Here is a 12,913-nt window from a genome sequence, read left to right on the forward strand (position 1 = left end):
TATATTTGGGACAAGCTATGTATATGATAAAAAGCTAAATATTATTTAAATATTTAGCTTAGAAAGGTCATTAAGATTGTAATTTAACTAATAACACAATTTCATATTAGATTATCCTTTCTCCCAACCATCACTATTTTCTCTGAAAATTGATTAAAGGGTATATACTCACATTTCTAGAGGGAGAGGCATTAGCTGAAAGCACTTTGAAGTGGGAATAACAGCTGACATTTGTATAACAACATAAATCTTGCAAAGTGCTTTATATTCATTTTCTCATTTGAGTTTCACAGATGTGTGAGTAAGTAGTACAGATATTACTATCCCCATTTTATGGATGATGCAGGAGGTTCAAAGAGATGATGTGCCTCACTCTTATTAACATAGCTTCTCTCCAGATCCATTTTCAAAGAGGATGAGGGAAAAAAGCAAAGAATGTTTATAATAACTCTTTTGGTGACAAAGAACCAGAAATTCCAGAGATGTCCATTAATTGGGCAGTGCTTGTACAAGTTGCATATATGATTGTGACAGAATATCATTGCTCTGTAAGAAATAATAAGATCAGAGATCTTAGAGAAACATGGAAAGACTTGCACAAAAAAATAAAGTGAAATAAGCAGAACTAAGAGAACATTGTTTCTAGTAACAGAAATATTGTTATAAGAACATAGAGAATAAGACATTTTGACTAGTAAAAATATCGAAATTAATTATAAAGGACATATGAGAAAGATGTTATCAGCATACAGAAAAAGAAATGATAAATAGAAGTTTGTATAGACTAATTTAAATATATGTATGCATTTATATGCCTATATATGTGTCTAATGGTAGCAACCTTTAGAGTGGGGTGGAAGGCAAAGAGAATAAAGAAAAAGAAAATAATTTACATAATAATATTATATATTTAAAATAAGTAGCAAGCTGTACATAACATTTGCAGTTTACTGTATATTTTTTATTGTACTATTTTTATTCCATAAACTAGAAATAAAATAAATGTGAAAAAAGAAGCCAGTGTTTCTCAAATGAATATTGGAATGTAGGCCTTTATTGACTCCAAGTCTGGCATTTTAAAAAACCACTAATTCATCTTCAACTACATGGGAAATAAAAAATTCTCAACTGAGACAAACAAACAAAACAAACAAGAAGGGCACAATTTACTTTTTGGTATGAATGAATATTACGAGGTGATTGAGGCCAGTTAACAATGATCTTGTGATGGACAGAGCCCAGAGGAAGGATTGTGGGGAATAAATGTGGATGACAACACAGTATTTTCACTTTTTTTTTTCTCATTTTTTTTTTCCTTTTTGATCTGATTTTCTTATGCAGGATAACTGTGGAAATATGTATAGAAGAATTGCACTTGTTTAACATATATTGGATAACTTGCCATCTAAAGGAGAGGGTAGGAGGAAGGGAAGGAGGAAAAAAATCTGGAACACAAAGTTTTGCAAGGGTGAGTGTTGAAAACTATACATGTGTTTTGAAAATAAAAAGCTTTAAAAAATATGATACTGTAGTAACTATATCAACTTGGTGCAAAAGTCTATATTAATTTTATTCTATGTACTTTCTTCCCACACAATGTAAGTTTCTTGAGGTGATTTTCCATCTTTATTTGTACCCATAGGGACCAATATAGTTCCTTGAAGTTGAAAAAAATTTGGTGAATTGAAGTAATCATTTTGTTTGAATATCTAAAGAAGTTCCCTTCTTTATACAATATCAAGAACACATCTTGATATTCTTTTTCCTCCCTTGATCTCACCAACCCTAACATATATTTGAAATGGATATTTATTCCCACCACCATATTTTCATATCTAGCTACTGAATTTCTTCCCTTGAAATATCAAGGCTTGATTTAGATGACTTTCCTGTCATAACCTTTTCATTCTTCTTCCAAGATGAGTTTTAGGGAATTGCTCCCTCCACATTGTTCAGAGAACTATACCTAGACTTCTGTTTTATATCGACTTCTTTACTGTATATAGTTATACGTGTATGCATATTTTTTCTATTAGATTCTAAATACCACAAGAGCATGGACTGAGCTTTATCTACAGTGCCTCATACATAGTAGGCATTTAATATGTATTTTCTAAAGGAATCTGAAGTAAAATAATTTTGATAATTATTTGATATCATAAGATGTTCTTTATATTTGGGGATTTCTCCATTAATGATTTGTAGATTCTCTTCTTACATAAGCTAACATTTATTCCTGGATAAATTCTGTGCCTGGATGCAATTCTGTACCCCAATTTCTTGCAGTACTCAGACTGAAAGATAATGAAATCATAACATACTGTTTGAAAAAAATTCAGAATTAAAAATAACTTTGAATTTATTTCATGCAAATGTAGTTGATTTTTTCATTTTCAGCCTTTAATTTTCCATTTGTACATTTGGAAACATTCTTTTTAGTTACATACTAAATGAATGGCATTGCGCGACACTAGTTTAAAATAAAAGCTAGCTTTTGCTTTAAACCAAAACTTCAGTTATCTCTCTTACGTGAGCATGGTAACTTGGAATCAGAAACACCCGTCTCCTCTTTAGATCAATGATTTGCATCCTTCAGAAGTTACTTCTAAAGTAGAATATAAGGGTGATATGACAGTATACTCACCAAGAAAATTACAAGTCCTCACCAGGACAAAATATAAGCAGAGAGCTAGTTTCTCGATAAACTCAATCTTTGATCACTAGAAAGAAGTCATCACAATAAAGGGGTGAAAAAACTGCATAAGGCAGTGATATTAGGCTGCAGTTGACAACTGCTGGTGGTGGCTAACAATTCTTGCCATCTCACATCTTCAGATCTGCTGATGCTTTCCTGCCTCTCTGTGACCTAAGGGTTGTCATTTGAGTTTGAAATAGTCAAGAGAAAATGGCAGTGGCACTGAAGGAATTGAAAAGTTTCAAGTTAATTAAATTCACTCTTCCCACAGTCATTTACTTTTGGTAAAGTCATATGGTTTCCACCACTGAGCAAACTGTAGCACTTTCTTCCTCTGGTTATCGAAGTTCTCTCTGACTCCCTTCCTCCAAAGTCTTGGTTCTGCATCCAGCATACCACCAATAATTTCCTAATTTAAGTGAAAGCAGAAACAAAATGTTATTACTATTTGTGCAAAGAACAAATTAAAATTTAAGTGATTTTCCTTAGTAAAGCAATGTTTAAATAAATAAGGCAAGTAAAAAATCATGATTAAAGTCTCCTTAACTCAAGAGGTCCTTTGATTTTTCTCTAGGTCCTTCACTTCTCTTGTCTTGTTGAGAATCATTCTTCCATTTCATTCCCTGTTAGCAAGCTCTAGCACACAATGGGGATATCCTCCTTCTCTCATCATCATCTCTTACACGCTGTCCCTCCCCCCAATCCAAGGCAGCCAAGGCCTGTATATCCTCTCCAATCTGATAGCCAGCACCCTACTGCAGGCCCTTGTCTCTTCATGCCTGGAATATATCAATATCAGTGCTGTATTCTTACCTACCCCAAGTCTCTCCCCATTCCAGTACATTCTTGATTCAGGCACAGGTGACTTTCCTAAAGCACAGCTCCAACTATGTCACCTCTATACTCAATAAATTCCAGTGATTCTCTAACACCTTAAGGCTCAGAAATAAAGTCCCCTATTTGGCATTAAAAGGGATCCTTCTCGATCCCTTTTTTCCATTTTTCTAGTTTCCTTATACCTTATCCCCTTTATACTTTTTGATCTAAGGACCTTAACCCTTTGTTGGTCACCTAAACTACATCTCTTGGCTCTGGGTCTTTTCTCTGTCTCTCATGCCTGGAATGATCTCCCTCCTTGTCTTAGCTCCTGGCTTCCCTAACTTCCTTCAAGGCCAAGCTAAAATTTCACCTTCTACAGGTAGTTTTTTCCAGTCCCTCTTAATTCTAGTACCTTCCTTCTTTTGATTTTATCCTGTTTATCTTATATAGTTTGTCTGTATAAAGTTGTTTGTATGTTGTCTTTCCCAACAGATTGTAAGCTAGGGAACTATCTTTTGTTTTTCTTTGTATTTCCAGTGCTTTAACTGATAGTTAAAAGAAAGGCAGAGAAATTTAAATTGAGTCATTTATGCCACTTCTTGATAACAGTACAAATGTGTTGCTATCATTATACAGACTAATAACCTTTTTGATAAAGTGCAGAAATTCTGAAGATTCAGCTACTTTCTTCTCTGATATTCCACTACTTTTCTTCACTATTGGCGTACACTCAAGAACATAATCATCTTGCTATAAGCTCTTCAAGAATAAGGATAAACCTTATCTTTATGCCTATAACACCAAGTGTAGTGCCTTGCACACACTGTAGGAAAAGTCTCTGTGTAAAAAAAAAAAATCAAGTCTCTCATGCTCTACTTGTGAATAACATGAGTAGAAGTACACTGCAGGGCTTCTTAAACTTTTTCTTTGTGACCACTTTTTGCCTGAGATTCTGGTTATATAGAAATATAAAATAGGTGTATAAATCAAGCATTTACTAATAATTGATCATAATTTCACAACTCCTACATTCAGTTATGAGACTACATCTGGGATCAAAAACCACATACTTAAGAATCTGGAGACTAGAAGACAACGTTAGGTTAGTGGAAGAATCAAAAGTTATATGGGGTTGATATCAATTTATACATAAGCAAAAATGGTATGCTCATCAAATTTTCAGATAGATGCTAAATTTGAAGGAATAGTCAACACTGGATGACAGTGAGGAGTAAAAACAATGATTTCTTTTTTCTTTTTTTTCACTCATTTTGAACTTAAATACAAAAGAGGGGGGAAAAAAGGATATTTCCATGTATACAGCATAATACAGAGGATACAATATAAAACCATGAATTATTATTTCACTTTTACTTTTCTATAAAAACACTATATAACAAATACTATATATTGTTCTCAAAGATACTATGATTTTTTGTTATTTCTTCTAAGTTTTCTTTTGCCCTTTGTTGTGCATTTCTCTCTCTCTCTCTTTCTCTCTCTCTCTTCATTCTGCCCTAGAGAAGAAAACAATTAAAAATATGTGTGTGGGTGTATGTGGGTGTGTGGGTGTGGATGTGCATGCAGACACACGCATGTGTGTAAACCATACTATGCATACTTCTATTTATCAGTTCTTTCTCTGGAGGTGAACTACATCTTAGTTGATTTGACTATTTATGATACTCAAGATGAATTAATCATTAAAAGTTATTCTTTATATGATAATATTGCTGTTGCTATGTACAACATTCTCTTGGTAGAGATCATTTCACTTTTTGTTATTTCATGTAAGTCTTTCCATGTTTTTCTAAAATAAATCCAACTCATCATTTCTTATAACACAGAAATATCCCATCACAATCAATATTCTACTACTTGTTTAGCCATTCCTCAACTGAAGGCTATCTATCATTCTAGAAAGTCTGATAGGTATAAGATGTTATCTCAAAAGTTGTTTTAACTTGCATTTCTCTAATCAATAATGATTTAGAGCATTCTTTCATATGATTATAAATAGTTTTGATTTCTTCATTGAAAAACTGTGTGTTTATTCTTTGACCACTTATCAATTGGGGAATGACTCATTCTTATAAATTTGACAGTTTTTTTATATATTTAAGAAATGAGACTCTTTCTAAAGTGTATAGAGAACTGACTCAAATTTATAAGAATTCAAGCCATTTTCCAATTGATAAATGGTCAATGGATATGAACAGAGAATTTTCAGATGAAGAAATTGAAACTATTTCTAGTCATATGAAAAGGTACTCTAAATTAATAGTGATCAGAGAAAAGCAAACAAAGATAACTCTGAGGAACCACTACACAAATCTCAGACTGGCCAACATGACAGGAAAAGATAATGAAGAATACTGGAGTGGATGAGGAAAAACTGAGACACTAATACATAGTTGGTGTAATTGTAAACTGATCCAACCATTCTGGAGAGCAATTTGGGACCATGGCCAAAGAGATATCAAACTGTGCATATCCTTTGATGTTTCTATTGGGCTTGTAATCCAAAGAGATCATAAAGGAGAGAAAGGGACCCAAATATGCAAAAATATTTGTAGCAGCCCTTTTCGTACTGACAAAAAACTGGAAACTAAGTGGATGCCCATCAGTTGGAGAATGGCTAAATAAGTTATGGTATATGAAGGTTATGAAATATTATTGTTCTATAAGAAACAATCATCAGGATGATTTCAGAGAGACCTGGAGAGACACCCAAGAGAGGACTATAGAATCTGAGTGTGGATCACAACATAGCATTTTCATTCTTTTTGTTGTTTGCTGTATTTTATTTTCTTTCCTTTTTGAATCAATTTTTCTTGTGTGGGAGGAAAATTATATAAATATAAATGCATATATTGGATTTAACATATATTTTTACCATTTTTACCATATACTGGATTACTTGCCATATAGGGGAGGAGGTGGGGAGGGGGGAATTGGAACACAAGGTTTTGCAAGGGTTAATTTGAAAAATTATCCATGCATGTTTTGAAAATAAAAAGCTTTAATAAGAAAAAGAAAAAAGAAAAAGGAGACCTTTCTTTTTAATCTTGACTATCTTTGTTTTATTTGTACAAAACCTTTTTAATTTAATATAATTGAAATTATCCATTTTACATCCTATAATACTTTCTCCGTATTATTTAGTCATAAAGTGTTTTCTTATCCATAAATCTTATAGGTAATGTTTCATGTCCTAATTTTCTTGTGACATCTCCTTTTATATCTAGCTTTATATCCATTTTTATCATTTTGGTAGGTGGTTTAAGATCTTGATCTATGCCCAATCTCTCCTTACTGCTTATCAACTCTCCAACGATTTTTACCCAAATAATGAATTCTTGTCTCAAAAATTTAAAACTTTAAATTTGTTAAACACAAAGTTACTATAATTCTTTACTACCTTGTATTGTAAGAATCAAGTTTTTAGCATGTTAAAAAACATTCTGAATCTATTAAGTTAAAACTCAGTAGAGAGAAATGAAAAATCAACTTCACAAGACAGCAGACATGGATAAGCAATTGTTCTAAAAAAGAGAGCTAGGAGTTTTAGAAGTTCAAGCTCTATGAGCCAATTATGAAATATAGCAGCTAGAAAAGTTAGTGACATTAGGGAAGTTACAACATGACATAAGAGGAACTTAGCTTCCAGAAATAAGGTGACTGTCCTATTGTAGTCTGTCTTCCTTATGTCCTACCAGGAATACTGTGGTCAGCTTTGGGCACAAAGTTTGAAACATCCTGAGCTCATAACAAATTAGGATTGGTTGAAAAAAGTGGATGTGCTTGGGGATAGTATCAGAAGGGATAAAGTATCAATCTTCAAGTATCTGCAGACCTGTCACGTGGAGGAAGATTTCGATTGCTCCTTTTGGCGGCTCCAAAGAACAAAACCAAAAATAATGGATAGAAAGTGCAAAAAGGCAAGTTTAGACTGGATATGAGGAAAAAACTTTCTAATAAATAGAATTAACTAAAAATAGAATGAGTTGGGGACAGCTAGGTGGTGCAGTGGATAAAGCACCAGCCCTGAAGTCAGGAGGATCTGAGTTCAAATTTGGCCTCAGACACTTAACACTTCCTAACTGTGTGACTCTGGGCAAGTCACTTAAACCCCAATTGCCTCAGCAAAAAAAAAAAAAAAAAAAAAAAAAAAAGAATGAGTTGGCTCAAGAAAAGGTACATTTTTTCCCTTTTGGAAATTCTTTAAGGAAGCTCTTTACAATTACTTGCTGTGTATATCATAATGAAAATCCCTTTCACATACAGAATGAACTAGATGGCAAATGAGGTTTCTCCCAGCTCTCAAGTTTATGATTAGTCTATGATTCAAACACCTTAAGCCTTAGGCTCCTCAGTGTACTCAACTCTCATGACCTACTACTTTTCTATTTTATCTCATTAACATACAATGATGATCACTCTTGATCTTGCTAATATCTATAAGTTCTACTTCAACAATCAAGAACTCCAACATTCTTTATTACAAGCATAGGTTCTTAACATATCCTCTCTGTATATTCTTTACTCCTTCAAGACTATTCTTTGTCTTTATCATGAAACTTGCCTCTGCATTGGGCAACACTCTCCTCCCATCTTGTCTCAAATCCTGGGTTAATCAGATCATCTCTATATTATCATCTTCTCTTAAAGACTGTTCTCTTACCCTAGTGTCACTTAATTCCTTGCCAAACCCCAATTCTCCTTACATCCACCTGTTCTAACTCTACTCCTATGCTGCTGAATGGACCTAGAGTCAGAAGCCACTCTGACTGCATCCACCTACAATTCATGTTATCTCAATTGGGGCCTCATTGCAGCAAGGCAATACTTTTATTTCTTCTCAATGATTATATCACTGTGACGACCGTGCTAGCACCCCAGATATCTCAGAATCAGCCGGAGTCAGGATAAGCAAAAGTCCTTAGTCTTTATTCTTGGTCTTAGACGCAGGATTGAACAGGGTGGAAGCAGAATCTCCGCAACCACCTTCTCCCTCGTCTACCGCCAAAGAATGACTCTGGCTAGTCTTACTCCACTCCCTAATCCCTCCTACAATCCTCTGTATACACCAATCATTGAGCCAGCACAGGATAGTGGAAAGGACCATTTTCCAAGCATATGCCCATAGAGTACTGTCCAATCGGTAATTAGCCTCAAGTGCTCGGCCATCCTGACCTCAGTGCATTGACTCAATAGTTTCAGCCCTCTACAACTATCTACAATGGCTCTTCCAAATCTTCTGTATGCAAGCTCCCACCTACCTCTTATCTGAGGTCATACTTGAGCTCATAATTTACAGAGAAAAATCAATACTTTTTGCTCATCTTTTCCCAATTCGCTCATCTTTTCCCAATTCCCTCATCTCATAAATTGCTGACATGCTCAACCATGTCATATGATGCAAAAGTGGCCCTTCTTGCTAAGGTCAACCTTTCCACATCCACTCTTGTACTCATTACCTCCCATCCTTTTTGATAGACTGCTCCCACTATAATTCTACCACCAATGGGTAGGTAAACACAAGACAAGACAAGAACAGCAGCATCCCCCAGTCCACCCACATTGTTTCCAGCTCAGCAACAAAAACCACAGTGCAGGGGGATAAGCTTTATGGCAATGCAACTTGGCAATTGCTTCAGCTACTAAAGGTCTAAGAAAAAAGTTCTCATCACCTTAGTACTGTAGAATGGCTCAACAATAAGAAACAGATATTGTTTTTTTATAAGGAAATAGTATCAGAGAAGTTGAACTATTGTTTTGCAATGGCATAAGAACTAGTGGGGCTTTTCCATATGTTTGGTAGCTTAAAACTTCAATATTTGGTTATTCCCACATAGTAACTATGAGCTACTTGAGAGGGGAGACTATGCTACTTTGTTAATTGTATCCTATGTATTTAGCATGGGGTCTTTAAGTATTTAATAAATCTTTTTTTGTCCATTCATTCATCTATTCATTTGTCCACACTCTCATACCATCTCCATGTCTTTGAACTAGCCATGCTAGCCATGTATTCCATCATCCCCATAAGACACAATTTCCTTTCACACACAGACTTTCATTGTCCCAAGATGCTTCTATTTATTTTTTTCTAAATTATTCATGTACTTATACATCTTATCTCTGTGATCATATTATAAGTTCCCTAAGAAAACTATTTCATTTTGACTTCTATAGTCTCAAAGTTTAATACATGGCAAGAACTTAATGAAGTTCTTGATAACTGATTGACTGAAAAAGAGAAAGGACCAGAAAATATGAAATAAAAATGAAAATGAGAACTTTAATTCCCTCTGGTGGCCTATTTAGCAGCTTTGAAGCTTCAATTTAAGAGGACTTCAGAGTAGTTAGTATTTTCTATCTGTGAATTGTAGATGGTGAAGAAGCTATAAACTGCTTTAGTTGGTTGATGGGAAAGAGATTAGCATAAATCTGAGCAACAGTGAAAACAATTCACAGGGAGAATCAGGAGCCAAGGTGAAAAAAGGATAAGATTCTAAGAGAATGACTGAAAGGTTCTCCAATTGCTAGAGCTTGTAAGAGATATATGAAACAGTTCACTGCATTGGGTGAACTAAATTTTTCTATATAAAATTCAAATTTTAATAAATATTCACTGGACAAATTCATGGGCTCACAGGTACCTTGGAGTCTACCTAATTGAATCTCATCATTTTATAGATGAGAAAACTGAGGCCCATGGATTTGCATATAAACAGTAAGTACCAGAGTCTGGATTTCAATGTAGATCCTCTGACTGCAAAACAAGTGTTCTACATTTTCCAAACTGTTATTTTACTAAGTACCAATAAATGATGATCATAAGGTCTGGTTTCTTACCAACCACCTAACATCACATATTCAATTTTGCTTATTAGAAAATAAAAGTTTCCCTTACTAGCAAGCTAATGGGAATCTTTTGGAGATCCAAGATAGGGAAAGTATTATGAGCTATTGTAACCATCACCCAAAATAACTTCAAATATGGAAAAAAAAAATTTTAACTTTAAATAGTATGTGTTGTAAAAAACCAAATAATTTGGTTTGGCAATGACATTCTCAAACTGATATACTTTCTAAAACATGAATAATATAGTCTCCTCTTCACCACAATATTAGGTTTATTTTTAAATATATTCACAGTATTTTATAAGTTGGCCATGTAAAATTCCTTCTGAAACCATGATTTCTTATCACACTGGAAATTTTATTCTAAGTAAAAAAGTAAAAAGATTTTAATTTTTAAAAACAATACACTCTCTATTCTTTTCCAGCACTAAAAGCTTACAATCAAACATATTCTGATGCACTGAGTGAAGGTTTCTTTTATCAGAGCCACTGATAAGCCTTTGACAAACCAACAATAATGAGGAAGAAGCTGTTAGTTTGGATTTCAAGCATCTGTCCCATTAAGATCATTCCTCTTGGTTTTGCAAATTAACCTAACAAATAATTCTGACGATAAAGACAAGCAAGGATCTCTTAAATACAAAAGGATCAGCCAGGAAAATCAGAGTTAAGTGGAATTTAGCTATTCCAGTTTCCAAGTTAGAAAAGATATAATCTATATGAAAAGATGCTCCAAATCACTATTGATCAGAAAAATGCAAATTAAGACAACTCTGAGATACCAGTACACACCTCTCAGATTGGCTAAGATAACAGGAAAAGATAAGGCCAAATGTTGGAGGGGATGGGAAAACTGGGACACTGATACATTGTTGGTGGAACTGTGAACGAATCCAACCATTCTGGAGAGCAATTTGGAACTATGCTCAAAAAGTTATCAAACTGTGCATACCCTTTGAGCCAGCAGTGTTACTACTGGGCTTATATCCCAAAGAGGAGGGAAAGGGACCTGTATGTGCAAAAATGTTTGTGGCAGCCCTTTTTACAGTGGCTAAAAACTGGAAAATGAATGGATGCCCATCAATTGAAGAATGATTGGGTAAATTATGGTATATGAATGTTATGGACTATTATTGCTCTGTAAGAAATGACCAGCAGGATGATTTCAGAGAGGTCTGGAGATACTTACATGAGTGAAATGAGCAGAACCAGGAGATCATTGTACATAGCAACAAGAAGATTATAAGATGATCGATTCTGATGGATGGCTCTCTTTAACAATGAATTGATTCAGACCAGTTCCAAATGTTCGGTAATGAAGAGAATTATCTATACCCAGGGAGAGGACTATGGAAACTGAGTGTGGACCACAAAATGAGCACTTTCAATCTTTCTGTAGATGTTTGCTTACATTTTGTTTTCTTTCTCAGTTTTTTTTTCTTTCTAGATACAATTTTTCTTGTGCAGTAAGATAGCTGTATGGATATGTATACATATATTGAATTTAACATATATTTTAACAAGTACTGGAATACCAGCCATTTAAGGGAGGGGATGGGGGAAAGAGGGGAAAATTTGGAACAGAAGGTTTTGCAAAGTCAGTGTTGAAAAATTACCCATGCATATGTTTTGTAAATAAAAAGCTATAATAAAAAAAAATTTTTTTTTAAATATGACTTTCTCCACCTTTCACTGTACAGTAAGTATAACAGACCAAAATACTTTTTTAAAAGATCCTTCTGAAATGTTAATTTCTAGAATACTATCAATTTGTAAGCATGTTAATACCTTTCCAAAGTAATGAGGAAACTTCTGCTGGTCTTCAATAACATGGGCAAAGCCTCCTTGAAGACCAAAATCCACAGAGAAGTAAGGCAGACCTCTGGGCACCTAAATACAAAGAGATTATTTGTTAAAAATGAACATTGACAAAAGAAGTATAAATATACAAGAGTATAAAAGCAATCACCTAGTCTTTAACATGGATATATTTATTGCAAGTCCCTCCACCTATCACCATCTCCATTTCATCTCCAAAGATAACTCTCTCTATCTTAAGGATCTTTAGAGAAAGAGATTTGCCTAAGAAGCCTAACTTTCTGGGTAAGCCTGCCTCAACTTTTTATTAGGATATGACATTCTAAATCTCTCACTTATATTTGAAATTAATTCTTTCTGGTTCTATTCTCCATAAGGAGCCTGAATGCCAGGAGAATAATAAATCACTAACCATTTCATATATTCACTATTTTCTCAAATTGTATGTCTTAATAAATAATATTCATATTCTATTAAAAGTGACTAAGACAAGAATAATAGGATTAAGAATTTAGAGTTGGAAGATACTTTACAGATTGTCTACTTCACTCATTTCTCTTTATTTTATTTTTGAGGAAACATAAGATGCAAAGGGTTAAATAGTTTTCTCAAAGTAGTAAGAAATGGTTGGATCCAGAATTAAATAAAAAGAACAGAGTAACTCAATTGCATTTGGAAAATTACATATAACTTCTATGATTCCAAGGTATT

At 34.0% G+C, this 12,913-nt stretch overlaps 1 protein-coding gene across 2 annotated transcripts in view; it reads right to left on the minus strand.

Moving 5' to 3' along the window:
* Positions 1-1,036: 1,036 nt before the first annotated feature.
* The window catches only part of CWF19L2 (CWF19 like cell cycle control factor 2), a 121,292-nt gene continuing 109,415 nt past the window's right edge, over positions 1,037-12,913 (minus strand). For both annotated transcript variants that reach the window (XM_051986920.1, XM_051986921.1), the window contains exons 17-18: positions 12,173-12,274; positions 1,037-3,104 (exon numbers count right to left, since the gene is read on the minus strand). In XM_051986920.1, the coding sequence (XP_051842880.1) occupies positions 2,967-3,104; positions 12,173-12,274 (240 nt within the window). In that variant the 3' untranslated portion in view covers positions 1,037-2,966. The remainder of the gene's footprint in view (positions 3,105-12,172; positions 12,275-12,913) is intronic.

Source organism: Antechinus flavipes, chromosome 3, assembly GCF_016432865.1.
Source record: "Antechinus flavipes isolate AdamAnt ecotype Samford, QLD, Australia chromosome 3, AdamAnt_v2, whole genome shotgun sequence".
Taxonomy (NCBI): Eukaryota; Metazoa; Chordata; class Mammalia; order Dasyuromorphia; family Dasyuridae; genus Antechinus; species Antechinus flavipes.